At 41.4% G+C, this 20,659-nt stretch overlaps 1 protein-coding gene across 3 annotated transcripts in view; it reads left to right on the plus strand.

Annotated features, from left to right (window-relative positions):
• LOC134352935 (cysteinyl leukotriene receptor 1-like) overlaps nucleotides 1–4,925 on the plus strand; it is a 75,716-nt gene extending 70,791 nt beyond the window's left edge. For all 3 annotated transcript variants that reach the window (XM_063060583.1, XM_063060582.1, XM_063060581.1), the window contains one exon: nucleotides 1,049–4,925. In XM_063060583.1, coding sequence (XP_062916653.1) covers nucleotides 1,076–2,158 — 1,083 coding nt within the window. In that variant the 5' untranslated portion in view covers nucleotides 1,049–1,075 and the 3' untranslated portion in view covers nucleotides 2,159–4,925. The remainder of the gene's footprint in view (nucleotides 1–1,048) is intronic.
• The last annotated feature ends 15,734 nt before the right edge of the window (nucleotides 4,926–20,659 follow it).

Raw genomic sequence — 20,659 nt, forward strand, 5'->3', positions numbered from 1 at the left:
GCTTTATAAGGCAGTGGTCAGACTGCACTTGGAGTATTGTGAACAGTTTTGGGCCCCTTATCTAAGGAAAGATATGCTGACATTGGAGAGAGTCCAGAGGGTTCTGGGCCTGTGCTCACTGTAGTTTGGAAGAAAGGGGAATTTGAAAGATGTACTGTTGATTGAGTGCATAAGGAGAGGATGTTTCCCATTGTCAGGGAGTCTAGGACATCACTCTAGAACTGAGATCAGGAGGAATTTCTTTAGCTAGAGGGTGGTGAATCAGTGGAATTCATTGCCACAGACGGCTGTGAAGGCCAAGTAATTGGGTATACTTAAAGTGGAGGTTGATAGTTTCTTGGTTGTTAGGACATCAATGGTTATGGGCAGAAGGCAGGAGAATGGGGTTGAGAGGAATAATAAATCAGCCATGATGAAATAGTAGAGCAGACTCGGTGAGCAGAATGGCCTGATTCTGCTCCTGTATCAATGGACTTCTAGTCCTATGACATAAGACTTACCCAACAATGGTCATTCCCGATCTACTCTCCCCAGCTCCTGCCAAATACTATTGCAATTATTTTTACCAAATTTAGCACTTTCCCCCAATATCCAGTCCTTAACTTTAACTACCCGAAAACTTACCAAATTATGAGAAGCACACACAAAGCACTGGAGGAACATGGGTTGGAATAAACTGTTGATGTTTTGGCCAAGAAACTTCATCAGGCTGTCTCATTGAAAGTGCTGACGGTTTACTCCCCTCCATAGATGCTGCCTGACTTGCTGAGTTGCACCAGCATTTTGTGTGTTGTCCAAGACTTTCAGCATCCACGGTATCTCTTGTGTTTACCAAGTTATACTCACTATTTCCAAGATGTTCTCCCACTGAAAGAGGAATGAGCTGTTAGATTGTTTGGATCTGTGGTTGAGCCATAAACATTAGCCTTGTTAGTTCACATTTATCCTATTATTGAATAAAAATATATACATTTGAAAAGTGTAGGTATTGGGTTGTTGTATGCCAAATTTCACTGCATTGATTGCTTCTCTGTGTTTTACCTTTTAGAACCTGAAGACATATCAAAAGGCTAAAATGAATCTGGAGGTGGCCCCAACTAACAAATCAGGGGTCAGTCAGCTTGACTGCCCGATGATCGATGATTTTCGTAATCAAGTCTATTCCACGGTATACTCCCTAGTTTTTGTGGTGGGCTTAGCAGGAAATTCTTTTGCTGTCTATGTGCTGGTGAAGACTTTTAAACAAAGAACGGCTTTCAACATCTACATGCTGAACCTGGCAGTGTCAGATTTGCTGTGTGTGTGCACCTTGCCCTTGAGAGTGTTATACTACTCTTACAAAGGAAGGTGGATCTTTGGGGACATAATGTGCAGAGTCACCTCTTACTCTCTCTATGTTAACCTGTACTGCAGCATTTACTTCATGACTGCCATGAGTTTCACTCGATTCCTGGCCATTGTGTTCCCCGTTAAAAATATGAAAATAGTGAATATTAAGAAGGCTAAGATTGTCTGTGCAGTCATATGGAGTTTTGTGACATTGACAAGCGTTCCATTCCTGATGTCCGGCTCTCACAAAGCAGGAAACAAAACAAAGTGTTTTGAACCTCCAGCTTTTCGAGATAAAAAGGGCCTGAAAAACCTATTGATCATGAACTACGTATCTCTGGTCTTGGGCTTCATCCTACCCTTCCTCATCATCCTTATATGTTACACCTTTATCGTAAGGACTTTAATGAAAAGCACAGCAGCTATTCATAAGAAAAAAGCATCACGTCGAAGAGCAGTGCATCTAATCATAATTGTGCTTGCTGCCTTCCTGATCAGCTTCATGCCGTATCACGTACAACGTACAGTGCACTTGCACTTCCTGAACCGAGAGGTGAAGAGCTGTGAAGACATCATTTATATGCAAAAGTCAGTCGTGATCACGCTCTGTCTGGCTGCTGCCAACACCTGCTTTGACCCACTATTATACTTCTTCTCAGGTGAAAACTTCAGACGAAGGCTCACAATTTCTTTCAGCAGAAAATCGTCACTGTCAGGCCACCAAATATCTAACAAAAGGAAACGCTCGTTGATGCTTCAGGAAAATGAAAAGTCTGATGGAAATGCTTACACTCCTGCAGGGACGAGTGGAAGCAACAGCATCAACTAAATTCAATGTTGTACAGCTTTGGAACGACCTTTCAATTTGTGAAATAACTTTCGTTACTATCATGTTTCCATTATGCAAAACAAATACAAACCAAATTTCACTGTTAGGCCCTTAGATTCAATCAGAGGAGCAGTCAAAGAGTATCTCCTCATTTACAACAAAGACATCCCAGAATCCATGATTCTTTAAAAAGGCATTGCTTCCCCAAAAACATTTTGCTTATTTACAAGTGCTGGTGCTGAAGGTATCGGAAATGTAAATGCTGGAATAGATTCACCTTTCCTAGGCTGCTGATTGGGAGTTTTATGTGCCTTCTACATGCTGATTAATATTGGTTTAATGGCGACTGCTTCAAAAACACTGATGGTGAAGTTTCTGGGACTTTCACAGACTCCACAGCATCACAAAGCTTTCCTACATTGGATCGTGTCTATTTTCAATTTCTGTTCAATTCAACAAACTCTGAAAGGGGATATGATCTAATCTGAATGAATAGCCTCAAGTGTAGATTTTACCAGATTGTTGGGGCAGAATGTTGAGCTGGGGCTAGGGAGCACAAGTTTAAGATGAACCTGCATCAAAAAAAGGACGAAAAGGATTGTTTCCTTAAGAAGAATGGGCTATTAGACTGTCTGAAAAATCTGTGGAATTCTTTGATTGATAGCAAGGCTGAAGGGGAACTGTAAAATACCCTCACTTATTGAGGAGAGACAGTGGAATTGAAGACTGTCACCATATTGCACTATTGAGTTCAGCATCACAGCCAAGCCAGTATCCAATTATTATCGAATCACTTTATCTACTTGCTCATCAACGTGCACTGGAAGTGTTTATGACTCTGGTCTCATTGAGCCTTGTCTGTTAATTTACCTCACACTCAAAATGTCTGCTGATATCTATACTTCCCACATGTCCTTCTGTGTGAGAGTGGGTGAACAAGTGATGCCCATCTTTGCCAGTGAAGGCAAGGAAATAAAAACAGCTATTTGGCTCCAGTAAACAAGAAGAAAGTAGTTGATCACATTAATTCTGGTAGAAACAGCTTTTTATCCTTTAACAACTGCCTACTTTTGTTTATATTTAAATATGTACATAAATCTGTTTAAGACAAATGTTCCTAAGCACAAAAATAATAGTTGATCCACGTGGTCTAATTGCAAAACTAAAGGGTGTTCTGGAAAAATTCCACCGTCCTTTCACGCGCAGTATTTTATTGAAATTAAAGCTTTGCAGAGCAATGAAGCAAAATTGTCCAAAACAAAAACCTTTAAGTGAAGAAAAGGATTTGGGATGTCATACAAAATTATGTAAGCAGTTCAGGTATGGAGCGCAAACACGAGGAAATCTGCAGATGCTGGAATTTCAAGCAACACACATAAAAGTTGCTGGTGAACGCAGCAGGCCAGGCAGCATCTCTAGGAAGAGGTACAGTCGACGTTTCAGGCTGAGACCCTACGTCAGGCCTTGTGTGTTGCTCAGGTATGGAGTTAATGTTTCCTCTGGCAGAGGAACAACTGTGTGCAGAGTCTCAAAAGGAATTGGCATGCTGAGTAGAGATGGGGAAAAATACTTCCATCTTGCGAATAGTGAAGTTTTAAAACTCATATGTCCAGAGGATTATGGAGACTCAGTTGCTGAGTAGGTTCAAGGTAGAGATTTTTGTATATAGTACTACAATAAGAAATTGGCACTGAGTTAAACTGTTGGCTATAATCTTACTGAATAACAGAACTGGCACACGGACCAAATGGTCTACTATTCCTTACGTAGAGGCAGATGGTGATGACTGCTAGGTTAAGTGTTTAAAACAGTTACCATAGTTTGTTGCTAAAGTATCCAGATTACGTCTCTGCAATCCACCTCAAGCTAGTTTATGAAATTCTGTGTACTTTACAAATCAATTAAGACTTTACTCAGGTTGATTATATAAAGCTGGAAATTTTAATATAGTTATTCCTATTGATGTAACATCCTTGAAGACTAAATGATAAATAAAACACCAAGAGCTAGTGATAAGATCATCTTGACATTAGAGCAAATTAACTTAGAGTTGATTCAGACTTTGAAGATGGTGCCTGAGGGTCCATGAAATTCTCTCTCAAAATGTTTTGGACAACCTTGCTTCAGTGTAATGCACTCAATATCAATATGTATTGAAGTTCGAAGAATATTTATGATGAAAATGCACTGACTTCTAAATGTATAGCAGATTAGCATGTTGCACTTAGATATTGGCAAGCCTACTGTGTTCATAATTCTACAAATCACATCATGAGTAATTTCAGAGAATTCACAGCAGCAAAGAAATAACTGGAAAACATTATGCCTTTATACTCTGTCTAATAGGATTCTAACATCCTATTAAATACAGTTAAAATTAACCCAGTTATTTCTGGAAAATGATAGTTGGCCAGAACTGCAGATTCACAATGGGTTAAATGTCATAATTAATGAACTTTGGTTGTTTATTACAAGGAATTGACCTGTGTCCCACACAGTGATACTTCTGCAAGGAGACAGATAAATAAAAACGTGGGTAAAGGAATGTCAGGTCAATTTGACTAAGAGAGAAAAACACAGAAATAATAACCCAGTTTTTTAAAATTAATTTTACATACAATTTTGTATATTTTAATTTCTGAAAACCTCTGTTTTTAAACGTTGTAAAATTTCACTAAGGATGTGACCTATGTCTGAATTATTGTTGTAACTAGAATTTATAAATCTTTTTCTGGAGTGTATGATGTGGCCAGAAATAAATGCACAAAATGAAGGAAATATACAAAATGGAGGTCACACCATATCTGTCAATTAGCTAGAACTGCTCAAGAGAGATTTAACTAGTCTGGCAGAGGGTGTGACCCAAAGTACTGGTGTGGCAAATGAGAAAGCCAAGGCATATGTAAAAGTTAAAGCAGGAAAGTTGGGATGGGATAGGCAGAGGAATGATGAAGCAGAGAGTGACAAATTCCTTGTAAGTTAAATACCATTCATTTAATTCAAGAATGCAGGTAAGTCAGATGACCTCAGGTCAAGTATGTGCCCATGGAACTAGATATTATAGCCTTGACGGAAACATGGTTGAGGGATGGGCAGGACTGGCAGCTCAGTGTCATAAGGTATAGATACTCAGACATAATAGAGGTGGAGTTAAGAGAACATTATGGCAGTACTTAGGAAGGAAATACAGTGCTTGAGGGATCGCCCAGTGAGGCTAGATAGGGGGAATTTAGAAATATGAAGGGGCTGATCACTTTGATGAATATGCACTTTAAGTCAGCAGGAATTAGAAAATATCACAGATAGTTGTAGGACTGTTGTAATAGACGAATTTAGTTTTTAAAGTATTGATTGAAACTGCCATAGTACTAAGGGTTTGTATGGCATAAAATTTAAGTATATCCAGAAAAGTTTTTCCAGTGAATATGTAGATAATCCTACTAAAATAAGCAGTGGGGGCGTACTCGATCTATTAATGGGAAATGAGGCTGGGGAAGTAGATGGTGGTTGGTGGGAAAGTAATTTGGGACCAGTAATCATAATTCTATTCGTCTGAAAATAGTTCTTGATAAAGATAGGACTGATCCACATGTTAAAGTCCTAAATTCAGAAAGAAGAGTTTGCAAGGGAAGAAATTACAGGAGCCCTGCAAGGATTTTTGTATCTTCCTTAACCACAAGACATCAAGGCGACATTAATTGGGAGAGGCTTTGAGCAAGAAAAGGAATGTCTGGCAAGTGGGAGACTTCTAAAAGTGAGATAGGGAAAAGTTCAAGGCCAACATTTTTCTTAGAGTGAAGGGCAAGTCTGGCAGGATTAGGGAAGCCTGGTTGCCAAAGGGTATTGGGAGTCTGATCAGAGAAAGCAAAGAGGTATTTGTCGGATATGGGCAGCTGGGCTCAAGCAAGAGAAGTGGAAGGGATATAGAAGTGCACTTAAAGAAATAAGGAAGGCAAAAAGGAGTAATCCTAAACATATGTATAAGGTATATTAAGAGCAAAAGTGTAACTAGAGAGAAAATTGGTCCCTTTAAAGATCGATGTGGTTGTCCACATTTAGAGCCATTGGAGATGGGTGAGGACAAATCAATATGTGTGTTGGTATTGTTACGTACCCCGTAACTGGGTTGCCAAACCAGCAGAAATGGATCACTCAGTTGGAGTCTGGAGTACTAGAACTAAGAAAGTTTTATTAAAGAAACAAGCAACACAGTAATCGAAAGGATAATAAATGCAACAATTCAACAATGATAACCACACATGTGCACAGAATTAAGATAACAGCATCAATCAAGCTCTATCGTTGTCTAGGGGTAAATGACCAATTTCAAAATGACTCAAAGTTCAGTCCAGTTTGTAGTTCAGTTCGCAGTAATCATTGCCATGGCGATGGACAAGGTGGGGGAAGAGAGACAGAATAGGAACAACTGATCATTCAGAACACTGCTTCACTCACAGACCAGCGGGATGGCTCACAAACAGCTTTCGGGCGGGTCCTTGGTGATGTCACCTGAGGTCACCGACTGTGACCCCTCCTCCAGATGCGGTCGATCCTCTGCAGTGAACCCGGCACCCAGGCAAGGGCGGACACACACCGGGTTCCCGCTGATCGTACCTTTCCACCCTTGTCGTTGTCTGGTACTTCTCACCCACTCGTGAGAAGCGCACCGCTTCCAGGGTCTCGTTACCTCGGGTGGCGTGTGTGTCTGTCTTAGCGAACCTGTCCCTTTTTATCCCCCTGCTGGGGTATCGCCTGTCCATCACTTCAAACAGTTCAGGGTTCAAAGGGGGGAGCCGCTCCAGACAGCTCTTCCTCCCACATCCCTTCATTACACATCTCCAGACGCTGCTCCATTGTTCCTTACCTCTCCTTCCCCTGAGGGCAGGTGGCAGACCAACTGCTGATGCCACTGATGCTAGCCCAGGCCAGCAAACATCTTAATTTTATGTGTATTCTCGTAACAGTATTTACTATGAAGAAGGTCAGAGAAGGTAGGAAATTTGGGAAAGACAGCAGTGATGTCCTGAAACATACTAACATTTTGAAAGAATTGCTGAGGCATATAAAAGTGATTAAACCCCATGGCTAAGTAGCTGTCTCCTAGGACATTGCAGGAAACAAGGAAAGAAATTGTAGGATTTTTGTATCTTCCTTAAGCACTAGACATCAAGGCAGCTTCAGATTAACTTTAACATCAAGTAGTTCTGGCTAAATTGGAGTCAATGGGAATTAGTGGAAAATCCTCCACGGTTTGGAATCACACCTAATACAAAGGGAGATCATAATAGTGTTTGTGGTGGTTGGTGGTCAATCATCTCAGACACAGGAGTTCCTCAGTGTAATGCTGTAGCCCAACTATCCGGAGCTGCTCTGACAATGATCTTCCTTCTTTCATAAGTACACAGTTCAGCATTATTCACGAGTACTCAGATGATCAGGCAGCTCACAACTCAATGCAGCAAGTCCTGGGCAAAATCAGCAATTCAAGAAGGCAGCTCAGCACTACCTTCTCAAGGGTAACAACGGAAGAGCAATTCAATGCTGGCCCAGCCTGTGAAACCCACATCCCTGAAGTGGATGCAAAACAATTCTGTTGATCCATGAGGAAATTGGTGACCCTGAGAAGACTGAGAAGATTGGTAGAGATGGGCAGAATTGAACTCTTGGAAAGCTACTGGATGCCTCAGACTCCATAGGCACAGAGCAGCTTAGGTTACTATACATACCTTCCTTCTCCGCTTCAGCCAACGTTGAAAGAGAACGCTAGGATTTGTTTCACTGATGGATTCCCTGATTATGATTTGGGTAGGAACAGCTACTCAACCTGTGCTGTGTCCATTGCCATTGTAATTTCTAAACGCATATTCCAGAAAATCAATTCAAAAAGATGTGTTGAATATTGATCGACATCACTGTTGCATATCTCATGGACTCTATGTTTAAATGCAACACATGTACATACAGTATTTCCCAGAGCTACAATTTTGACAAGATCCCCCCCAAATTGGCTTTCAATTCCAAAGCTACGCTCAAATAAATACACAGATTTTTTATGTCAATTAGTTATTGGAATAGAATCAGAATAAGTTTATTGTCACTGAGATACGTTATGAAATTTGTTGTTTTGTGGCAGCATTACAGTGTAATTAAAAAGAATTACTGTGAGCTACAATAAAAAATACACACTGCAAAAGAGGAATAGTCGGGTAGTATTCCTGGGTTCATAGACCATTCAGAAAGCTGATGGTAGAGGGGATGAAGCAGTTCCTAAAATGTTGAATGCGAGACTTACCTCTTCCTTGAGGGTAGTAATGAGAAGAGAGAAAATTGGAGGTGATGAATGTCCTTTACACCTTGCACAGGCCACCAGCTTTTGAAGGTATTCTCAATGGTGAATAGATAAACTCAATTCTCAAAGAGCTTTTACAAGTATATTAAGAGCAAAAGGATTGTAAGGGATAAAATTGGTCCTCTTGAAGATCAGAGTGGTCGGCCTTGTGCGGAACCAAAGGAAATGGGGGAGATCTTAAATAGGTTTTTTGCGTCTGTATTTACTAAGGAAGCTGGCGTGAAATCTATGGAATTGAGGGAATCAAGTAGTGAGACCATGGCAACTGTACAGATTGAAAAGGAGGAGGTGCTTGCTGTCTTGAGGAAAATTAAAGAGGATAAATCCCGGGGACCTGACAGGGTGTTCCCTCGGACCTTGAAGGAGACTAGTGTTGAAATTGCGGGGGCCCTGGCAGAAATATTTAAAATGTCGCTGTCTATGGGTGAAGTGCCGGAGGATTGGAGAGTGGCTCATGTTGTTCCGTTGTTTAAAAAAGGATCAAAAAGTAATCCGGGAAATTATAGGCCGGTGAGTTTAACGTCAGTAGTAAGTAAGTTATTGGAGGGAATACTAAGAGACAGAATCTACAAGCATTTGGATAGACAGGGGCTTATTAGGGAGAGTCAACATGGCTTTGTGCGTGGTAGGTCATGTTTGACCAATCTATTAGAGTTTTTCGAGGAGGTTACCAGGAAAGTGGATGAAGGGAAGGCAGTGGATATTGTCTACATGGACTTCAGTAAGGCCTTTGACAAGGTCCCGCATGGGAGGTTAGTTAGGAAAATTCAGCTGCTAGATATACATGGAGAGGTGGTAAATTGGATTGGACATTGGCTCGATGGAAGAAGCCAGAGAGTGGTGGTAGAGAATTGCTTCTCTGAGTGGAGGCCTGTGACTAGTAGTGTGCCACAGGGATCAGTGCTGGGTCCATTGTTATTTGTCATCTATATCAATGATCTGGATGATAATGTGGTAAATTTGATCAGCAAGTTTGCTGATGATACAAAGATTGGAGGTGTAGTGGACAGTGAGGAAGGTTTTCAGAGCCTGCAGAGGGACTTGGACCAGCTGGAAAAATGGGCTGAAAAATGGCAGATGGAGTTTAATACTGACAAGTGTGAGGTATTGCACGTTGGAAGGACAAACCAACGTAGAACATACAGGGTTAATGGTAAGGCACTGAGGAGTGCAGTGGAACAGAGGGATCTGGGAATACAGATACAAAATTCCCTAAAAGTGTCGTCACAGGTAGATAGGGTCGTAAAGAGAGCTTTTGGTACTTTGGCCTTTATTAATCGTAGTATTGAGTATAAGAGCTGGATTGTTATGATGAGGTTGTATAAGGCATTGGTGAGGCCGAATCTGGAGTATTGTGTTCAGTTTTGGTCACCAAATTACAGGAAGGATATAAATAAGGTTGAAAGAGTGCAGAGAAGGTTTACAAGGATGTTGCCGGGACTTGAGAAACTCAGTTACAGAGAAAGGTTGAATAGGTTAGGACTTTATTCCCTGAAGCGTAGAAGAATGAGGGGAGATTTGATAGAGGTATATAAAATTATGATGGGTATAGATAGAGTGAATGCAAGCAGGCTTTTTCCACTGAGGCAAGGGGAGAAAAAAACCAGAGGACATGGGTTAAGGGTGAAGGGGGAAAAGTTTAAAGGGAACATTAGGGGGGGCTTCTTCACACAGAGAGTGGTGGGAGTATGGAATGAGCTGCCAGACGAGGTGGTAAATGCGGGTTCTTTTTTAACATTTAAGAATAAATTGGACAGATACATGGATGGGAGGTGTATGGAGGGATATGGTCCGTGTACAGGTCAGTGGGACTAGGCAGAAAATGGTTCGGCACAGCCAAGAAGGGCCAAAGGGCCTGTTTCTGTGCTGTAGTTTCTATGGTTCTATGGTTCTATGGTTTCTATGGTGGGAGGGCTTGTACCTGTGATGAAGCTGGCTGACTCTACAAACCTCTGCAGCCTCTTTCGATCCTGCAAATTGCAGCCTCCATACCAAACGGTGATGCACCCACTCAGAATGTTCTCCACGGTACATCTAAGAAGTTTGCTAGAGTATTTGGTGACATACCAAATCTGCTCAAACTCCAAATGAGGTACACCCACTAGTGTGCCTACTTCATGATCTTCAGATGTGTTGGGCCCGGGATAGATCTCTTGAGATGTTGACCCCCAAGAACTTGAAGCTGCTCACCCTTTGCAGTGCTGGCCCCTCGATGAAGACTGGTGTGTGTTGTCCTGACTTCTTCACAATCATTTCCCTGGTCTTGCTGATGTTGAGTGTAAGGTTGTTGTGACACCATTTAAACAGCCAATCTACCTCCTGTACACCTCCTCATCGCCATCTAAGAACCTGTCAACAGCAGTGGTGTCATTGGCAAGTTTATAGATGGCACTTGAGCTGTGCCTAGCCACACAGTCATGAGTGTCAAAAGAGTAGAGCAGTGGACAGGTGTGAATCCCTGAGGTGTACCTGTGTTGATTGTTACACCAAAAGAATGAGATGTGACTCATACATATCTGATGACCTTCTGTGGTGTCAGTAGATATCTAGCATGGAAAGCAATGCAGCAATTAGTCCTGACGAAGGGTCTCGGCCTGAAACGTCGACTGCACCTCTTCTTAGAGATGCTGCCTGGCCTGCTGCGTTCACCAGCAACTTTGATGTGTGTTGCTTGAATTTCCAGCACCTGCAGAATTCCTGTTGTCAGCAATTGTAAAGCAGGGAGAAAGCAATCCATCAAATGTGTTTGAACAAACTGGATCAGCCAACGTCACCTGACAGAACTAGCAGTTTTTAAAAAAATAAAAATAATAAAATGCAATCAAAAGCAGTTGAATTCCTTTCAGAAGATTTTGCAAAAGTTGGTTTCAGGCTCTGTAAGCCTACTAGTGACTTCTGTATAATTATTCATGTAGCAAAAATTTGGAGAAATCTGTAAGAAGATTGCCTGTGGCATTGCTCTGGCTAAAACCTACTAAGTGATTATCATCCTGAAACTGTCAGAGCACTACACAGGTCAGAAACAGTTCCTTTGGCCCAGCTTGTCTGTGCTGACCAGATTGTATTCCTGAGCTATCCTATTTTCCTGTTAACTATGATTAGACCATTAAGACCATAAGACATAGGAGCAGAATTAGGCCATTCAGCCCATCAAGTGTGCTCTGCCATTCAATCATGGCTGATGCCAGATCCCACTCAAACCCATACACCTTCTCACCATATCCCTTGATGCCTGGACCATTCAGGAAACTTATCGATTATCACTTTAAGTATACCCACAGGCTTGGCTTCCACAGCTGTCTGTGACAGAGCATTCCACAGATTCACTGCTCACTGGCTAAAATAAAATTCCTCCTTACGTCTGTTCTAAAAGGTCACCTCTCAATTTTGAGGCTGTGCCCTCCAGTTCTGGATACCCCCACCATAAGAAACATCCTCTCCACATCCACTTTATCTAGTCATTTCAACATTCACTAGGTTTCAATGAGATCCCCCCTGCATTCTTCTAAGTTCCAGTGAGTACAGATCCAAAATTGCCAAACACTCCTCATATGTTAACCCCTTCATTCACGGAATCATCCTCATCAACTTCCTCTGGACTCTCTTCAATGACAACACATCCTTTCTGAGATATGTGGCCTAAAACTATTGACCATACTCCAAGTACAGCCTGACCAGTGGCTTATAAAGCCTCAGCGTTATCTCTTTGCTTTTATATTCTATTCCCCTTGGAATAAATGCCAGCATTGCATATGCCTTCTTTACTATAGACTCAGCCTGTAAAGTAACCTTCTGGGAGTCTGGCATGAGGCTGCTAAGTCCCTCTGCACCTCTGATGTTTGAATTTTCTCCCCATTTAAATAATAGTCTGCATCTTTGTTCCTTTTACCAAAATGCATTATCATACATTTCCCAACACTGTATTCCATCTGCCACATTTTTGCCTATTCTTCCAATTTGTCTAAGTCCTTCTGCAATCACATTACTTCCTCAGCGCTATCTACCTCTCCATCTATCTTTGTATCATCTACAAACTTTACCACAAAGCCATCAATTCCATTATCCAAATCATTGACAAACAATGTGAAAATTAGTGGTCCCAATGCTGATCCCTGAGGAACACCACTAGTCACTGGCAGCCAACTAGAAAAGGGCCCCTTTATTCCCATTCACTATCTTCTGCCTGTCAGCCATTCCTCTATCCATGCCAGTATCTTTCCTATAATGCCATGGGATTTTAACTTTGTTAAGCAGCCTCATGTGTGGCACCTTATCAAATGCCTTCTGAAAATCCAAGTAAATGACACCTTTTGTCCACTCTGCTTCTTTCTTCCTTGAAGAACTCTATCAGAATTGTCAGTCAAGATTTTCCTTTACAGAAACTATGCTGACTTTGATTTATTTTATCATTGGTTTCCAAATACCCTGAAACCTCATCCTTAATAATGGATTCCACCATTTTCCCTACCACTGATGTTAGACAACTGGCCTATAATTTCCTTTCTTTTGCCATCCTCCCCTCTTAAAGAGTGGAATAACCTTTGCAATTTTCCAGTCCTCCAGAACTATGCCAGAATCAAGTGATTCTTGAAAGAACATGATCAATGCATCTGCTATCTCTTCAGCAACCTCTCTCAGGACTCTGGGCTGTAGTCCATCTGGTCTAGATGACTTATCCACCTTAAGACCTTTCAGCTTGCCTAGAACATTTTCCTTTGTAATAGCAATGGCACTCACTGCTTCTCTTTGACACTCACGGACCTCTGGCACACTGTTAGTGTCTTCCACAGTGAAGGCAGATGCAAAATAATCATTAAGTCCATCTGCTATTTCTTTGTCCCCCATTACGACCTCACCAGCATCATTTTCCAGTGGTCCAATATAAACTCCCACTTCCCTTTTATGCTTTATATAACTGAGAAAACTTTTAGTGTCCTGCTTTATATTAATGGTTAGTTTGCCCTCATATTTAATCTTTTCCCTTCTTATTGCTTTTTTAGTTGCCTTTTGTGAGATTTTAAGAATTTTCCAGTCATCCAAATTCCCATTATATGCCCTTTCCTTGACTTTTATGCAGTCCTTAACTTTCTTTGTCAACCACAATTGTCTAGCCCTGCCATTTGAGACCTTCTTCTTCTGTGGGATATATCTATCCTGCACCTTGTGAACTATTCCCAGAAACCAACCACCTTTACTCTGCCATCATCCCTGCCAGAATCCTCCTACAATCCACCTATGCAAGCTCCTCTTTCATGCCTCTGTAATTCCCTTTATTCTGTTGCAATACTGATACATGTGACTTATGCTTCTCCTTTTCAAATTGCAGTATAAATTCAATCATATTATGATCAATGCATCCTAAGTGTTCTTTTACATTAAGCTCCCTAATAAAATTTGGATTATTAAAAAACATCAAATCTAAAATAGCCTTTCCCCATATAGGCGCAAGCACAAGCTGCTCTAAAAAGCCATCTCATAGCCATTCAACAAATTCCCTTTCTTGCAATCTGACACCAACCTGATTTTCCCAGTACCCTTGCTTATTGAAGTCCTCAATTATAATTTTGACATTACCCTTACTACATGCCCTTTCCACGTCCCTTTGTAATCTCAACCGCACATCTTGGCTACTATTTGGAAGCCTATATATGATTCCCATAATATTTTTTTCTGTTCGTGCAGTTTCTTAACTCCACCCACAAAGATTCAACATTCTCTGACCCTATGTCACCTCTATGTCAAAATGTGATTCCACCTCTTACCAACAGAGACACACCACCGCCTATGCCTTCCTGCCAGTCCTTTTGATACAAAATATATCCTTTGGCACTAAGCTCCCAACCATGACCTTCTTTCATCCACGACACAGTGATGCTCACAACGACATGCTGACCAATCTCTAGTTGCGCCATGATTTCATCCACCTTATTCCAAATTCAAAGCACATTAAAATACAACATCTTCATCCTTTGGAATTTTGTCTCTGTGATACAATATAACTCTTTGCACTGTCTGCATTGGTACCCAATCATTGGCTTGTCCTTCCTTACATTGATATTACTTCCATCATCTACTGGTAAACCTGCTGGCTCATGCTCAGCTCCATCACACTGGTTCCCATCCGCCTGCCATTTTAGTTTAAACCACTCCCAACAGCTCCATTAAATTTGCCCACAAAGATATTGCTCCTCCTTGGATTCAAGCGCAGCCTGTCCCTTTTGTACAGGTCACTTCAACACCAGATTGTTACACCTTTTTTCCCTAGGTGGGAGAACCTAAAACGAGAGGGCATAGGCTTAAGGTGAGAGGGCAAAGATTTAAAGCTCCACACATTGATTGCCCACTTTCCCCAAAGCAACCTACTCTTTCACTGGCTTCCTTTTTGCTCCTCCTAAACTTACAGAATGTCTTGATATTCTTCTTAATTTTATTTGTCAAGAATGTTTTCAAGGCACATTTTTGTCCTCCTATTGAAATCAGTTTTCTTCCAATTCAAGATCTTAACTTGGGACCAATCTTCTTCCTTCCCATAAGCACCTTAAAACATATAGAATTGTGGTCACTGTTCATAAAGTGTTCCATCACAACACTTCCATCATGTTCCCAGTTTCATTTTCCAAGACAAGGTCAAATCCTTCCCCATGTCTCTAGTAGGACTATTTACAGATTGTCTCAATATATTTTATTGGATGTGCAAAGTGAAGTTTGTCCTGTCTACGCCCATTGCACTAAGACAATCCCAATGAGTACAGTTAAACTCCCCCACTACTATAATCCTAATACACCATTTCGCAATGTGTTTATATATCTGTTCTTCTTGTTGGCTATTGGGAGACCTATGTTTTAACGATTGCCTTCCTCTTTTTCCTGAATTTTACCCACATGGTCTCATTGAATGGTCCTTCCAAGATCTTATTTCCATGTGCCTTTGTCTTGTTTTCTCTAATCAATGGTATGACCCCACCTCAATTGTATTCATCTCTGTCACTTTTGAAAGTTTAGGACCTGGAAAGTTAAGCTGCCAGTCCTGCATTTCCCTCACATTCCCTTGCAATAACATCATAATTTCAAATGGTGATCCAAACTCTAAACTCGCCTAACAAGCTTACCTGTGATGCTCCTTTTATTAACATAAGCACAGTTGAGTCCATCAGCCCTACCATGCTCCTTAGTCTACCTGTGTTTGCATTGCCCAGTGACATTTTATTTATCCTCCACATTTTCTTCTCCACCATCTGCAATTCTTTCTACCTACCCGCAGCACCCCTCCAACCCCTGTAAAATTAGCTTAACACCCACCCCACTGCACCCAATCTGTAGCATGAGCAAATCTCCCTCCAAGCATTCTGGTCTACTTACAATTCAGTTTACGTGCAACCTGTCCTTCCGCTACCAGCCCTACCTACTCCAGAAATGATCCCAAATGATCTAAGCACCTAATACAAACCCTCCTGCACCACATTTTTAGACAAGTATACATCTGTTCCACCCCCCTATTTTCATCCTCACCACCACGGAGCATCGCGAGTAATCCTGAGATTAAAACCCTAGAGGTCCTGCTTTTAAACTTCTGCCTAATTCCTTGAACTCACATTGCAGAATCGCTTCAGTTTTTCTATCTATGTCTTTAGTACCAATCTAAACTTTGACCTCTGGCTTTTTTCCCTCTCCCTATAGAATTTTCTATATCTGATCCAAGATTTCCCTGACTTTTGCAGCAGCAAGGCAAAATCCCACTTTAGAATTTCACTCCTGTTGGATTCAGAAATACCTGTCCATTCCCCTCTAATAATTCTGTAAGCATTAATGCTCCAAAGAACTCTTCCCTGCTGCTTGCCCCCAGGAAAACATCCCCTGACACTGTCTAGAATAACAGATCTGTTTGAGTGGTCATCCATCTTCTCTCTTTCTGTGCCCGTGTCATAACCATTGCCATTTTCTGCATGCTCATAGCAAGTTTAACCATAGCTCCTCATAGAGGGATCAGAAGTGGAGAGAGAGAGCAGTTTCAAGTTTCTGGGTGTTAAGATCTCTGAGGACCAACCTAACTTGGTCCCAACGTATTGATGCAGTTATAAAGAAGCCAAGACAGCAACTTCATTAGGAGTTTGAAGAGATTTGTTATGTCAACAAATACACTCAAAACCTTCTATAGAAGTACCATGGAGAGCATTCTGACAGGCTGTTATGGTGGGGGGGGGGTGCTACTGCACAGGACCAAAAGAAGCTGCAGAGGGTTGTAAATTTAGTCGGCTCCAACTTGGGTACCAAGTACCCAGCACATCTTCAAGGAGCGGTGTCTCAGAAAGGCAGCGTCCATTATTAAGGACCTCCAGCACCCAGGGCATGCCCTTTTCTCACTGTTACCATCAGGCAGGAGGTACAGAAGCCTGAAGGCACACACTCAGCGATTCAGGAACAGCTTCTTCCCCTCTGCCATCCGATTCCTAAATGGACATTGAACCCTTGAACACTACCTCACTTTTTAAACATAGATTTTTTTCTGTTTTTGCATCATTTTTAATCTATTCAATATATGTATACTGTAATCGGTTTACTTATTTTTTTCTATATTATGTATTGCACTGAACTGCTGCTGCTAAGTTAACAAATTTCACAACATATGCCAGCACTAATAAACCCAATTCTGATTCTGATCCTGAAAGCTGTAACTGCTTTATGCACGCTGTCGGTCATAGGGTCAAACAGCACACAAGTGGGGTCTTCAGCCCACTTGATCCATGCTGACCAAGATGGCCCATCCAAGCTAGTCCCATTTTCCAGTGTTTGGCCCATAACCTTCTAAATCTTTCCATGTAACTGCCCAACTGTCTTTTAACAGGAACTGCATTAATGCATTTCAATCATTTTCAGGGGAGGGGTTGAAGTTTCAGCATTCAGTGTTTGCGGAAGTCTTGAGACTGAAGGAGTTTAGCAGAAAAACTTTTATTTTTACCAACTAAATGCTTCTGAGAAGTTCTGCAAAACTTCTCTTTGGATCAATCACATTTGACCTTTTACATTGTGCTCAGCATTGCCTTGGAGTTATTTGCTAGGCTACAACGCTCATAGATTGTGATAGTTCACTGATATTTCTCAACCCAAAGGATCTCAGCAATTTATACTTTTCAGAATATATCGATGATTTGTTTTAAGCTGATTAATCATTGTGTCTCTGATTATACTGGACTGGGCTGGACTGGAGCCAATGTCCTAGGGGAAGTGTTTGCTACTGTTGTTCAGGAGGATTTAAACTAATGTGGCAGGGGGATGGGAACAAGTGCAGAGAGACAGAGGGGTGTAAAATGAGGGTAGAAGAAAAAGTAATAAGGTGAAAAATAAAAGTGGCAGGCTGGCAAATCCAGGGCAAAAATCAAAAAGGGCCACTTTTCAACATAATTGTATAAGGGCTAAGAGTGTTGTAAAAGCAAGCCTGAAGGCTTTGTGTGTCAATGCAAGGAGCATTCATAATAAGGTGGATGAATTAAAAGTGCAGATTGTTATTAATGAATATGATATAGTTGGGATCACAGAGACATGGCTCCAGGGTGACCAGGGATGGGAGCTCAACATTCAGGGATATTCAATATTCAGGAGGGATAGACATGAAAGAAAAGGAGGTGGGGTAGTGTTGCTGGTTAGAGAGGAGATTAACGCAATAGAAAGGAAGGACATTAGCCTGGAGGATGTGGAATCGATATAGGTAGAGCTGCATAACACTAAAGGGCAGAAAACGCTGGTGGGAGTTGTGTACAGGCCACCTAACAGTAGTAGTGAGGTTGGGGATGGCATTAAACAGGAAATTAGAAATGTGTGCAATAAAGGAACAGCAGTTATAATGGGTGACTTCACTTTACATATAGATTGGGTGAACCAAATTGGTTGGGGTGCTGAGGAAGAAGATTTCTTGGAATGTATGCGAGATGGTTTTCTGAACCAACATGCCGAGGGACCAACTGGAGAGCAGGCTATTCTAGACTGGGTATTGAGCAATGAGAAAGGGTTAGTTAGCAATCTTGTCGTGCGAGGCCCCTTGGGTAAGAGTGACCATAATATGGTGGAATTCTTCATTAAGATGGAGAGTGACATAGTTAGTTCAGAAACAAAGGTTCTGAACTTAAAGAAGGGTAACTTTGAAGGTATGTGACGTGAATTAGCTAAGATAGACTGGCAAATGATGGTTGACGGTGGATATGCAATGGCAAGCATTTAAAGATCGCATGGATGAACTACAACAATTGTTCATCCCAGTTTGGCAAAAGAATAAACCAGGGAAGGTAGTGCACCCATGGCTGACAAGGGAAATTAGAGATAATATCAACTCCAAAGAAGAAACATACAAATTAGTCAGAAAAAGTGGCTCACCTGAGGACTGGGAGAAATTCAGAGTCCAGCAGAGGAGGACAAAGGGCTTCATTAGGAAAGGGAAAAAAGATTATGAAAGAAAGCTGGCAGGGAACATAAAAACTGACTGTAAAAGCTTTTATAGATATGTGAAAAGAAAAAGATTGGTTAAGCCAAATGTAGGTCCCTTACAGTCAGAAACAGGTGAATTGATCATGGGGAACAAGGACATGGCAGACCAATTGAATAACTACTTTGGTTCTGTATTCACTAAGGAGGACATAAATAATCTTCCAGAAATAGTGGATGCATTGGTGATAATTTTTCAAAACTCTTTAGATTCTGGATTAGTTCCTGAGGATTGGAGGGTGGCTAATGTAACCCCGCTTTTTAAAAAAGGAGGGAGAGAGAAACCGGGGAAATATAGACCAGTAAGCCTGACATCGGTGGTGGGAAAAGTGCTGGAGTCAGTTATCAAGGATGTGATAACAGTACATTTGGAAAGCAGTAAAATCATCGGACAAATTCAGCATGGATTTGTGAAAGGAAAATCATGTCTGTCGAATGTCATAGAATTTTTTGAGGATGTAACTTTTAGCATGGGTAGGGGAGAACCAGTGAATGTGGTATATTTGGATTTTCAAAAGGCTTTTGACAAGGTCCCACACAGGAGATTAGTGTGCAAACTTAAAGCACATGGTATTCGGGGTATGGTATTGGTGTGGGTGGAGAATTGGTTGGCAGACAGGAAGCAAAGAGTGGGAATAAATGGGACCTTTTCAGAATGGCAGGCAGTGACTAGTGGGGTACCGCAAGGCTCAGTACTGGGACCCCAGTTGTTTACAATATGTATTAATGACTTAGAAGAGGGAATTAAATGCAGCATCTCCAAGCTTGCGGATGACACGAAGCTGGGCGGCAGTGTTAGCTGTGAGGAGGATGCTAAGAGGATGCAGGGTGACTTGGATAGGTTGGGTGAGTGGGCAAATTCATGGCAGATGCAATTTAATGTGGATAAATGTGAGGTTATCCACTTTGGTGGCAAAAATAGGAAAACAGATTATTATCTGAATGGTGGCCGATTAGGAAAAGGGTTAGTGCAACAAGACCTGGGTGTCATTGTACACCAGTCATTGAAAGTGGGCATGCAGGTACAGCAGGCGGTGAAAAAAGCATAAAATCGTATAAAATCGTGAAACGTATAAAATCCTAAAGGGATTGGACAGGCTGGACGCAGGAAGATTGTTCCCGTTGTTGGGGAAGTCCAGAACGAGGGGTCACGGTTTAAGGATAAAGGGGAAGCCTTTTAGGACCGAGATGAGAAAAAATTTCTTCACACAGAGAGTGGTGAATCTGTGGAATTCTCTGCCACAGGAAATAGTTGAGGCCAGTCCATTGGCTATATTTAAGAGGGAGATAGATATGGCCCTGGTGGCTAAAGGGATCACGGGGTATGGAGAGAAGGCAGGTACAGGGTTCTGAGTTGGATGATCAGCCATGATCATACTGAATGGCGGTAATCATATCAAAGGGCCGAATAACCTACTCCTGCACCTATTTTCTATGTTTCTATGTTTCTATACATAAAAAAGAACTGATTTTCATAATCAATTGGATTATGGAACTCCCTAGTGTTGGCTTCTTGAAATTGTGTGTCACAATCTGAGATTTCCAAAAGCTTAGTCCTCATTGCGACATCCAATTGATGGTAAAAGTGATTTCCTGTGCTTGCTTATGCTTTCTGATCAGAAACCTTGTTTCTCCTATTTTGGAAAATTACTCCATATCTCATTTTTGTAATCTGAATC

Source organism: Mobula hypostoma, chromosome 10 (assembly GCF_963921235.1).
Source record: "Mobula hypostoma chromosome 10, sMobHyp1.1, whole genome shotgun sequence".
In the NCBI taxonomy this organism is placed as follows: domain Eukaryota; kingdom Metazoa; phylum Chordata; class Chondrichthyes; order Myliobatiformes; family Myliobatidae; genus Mobula; species Mobula hypostoma.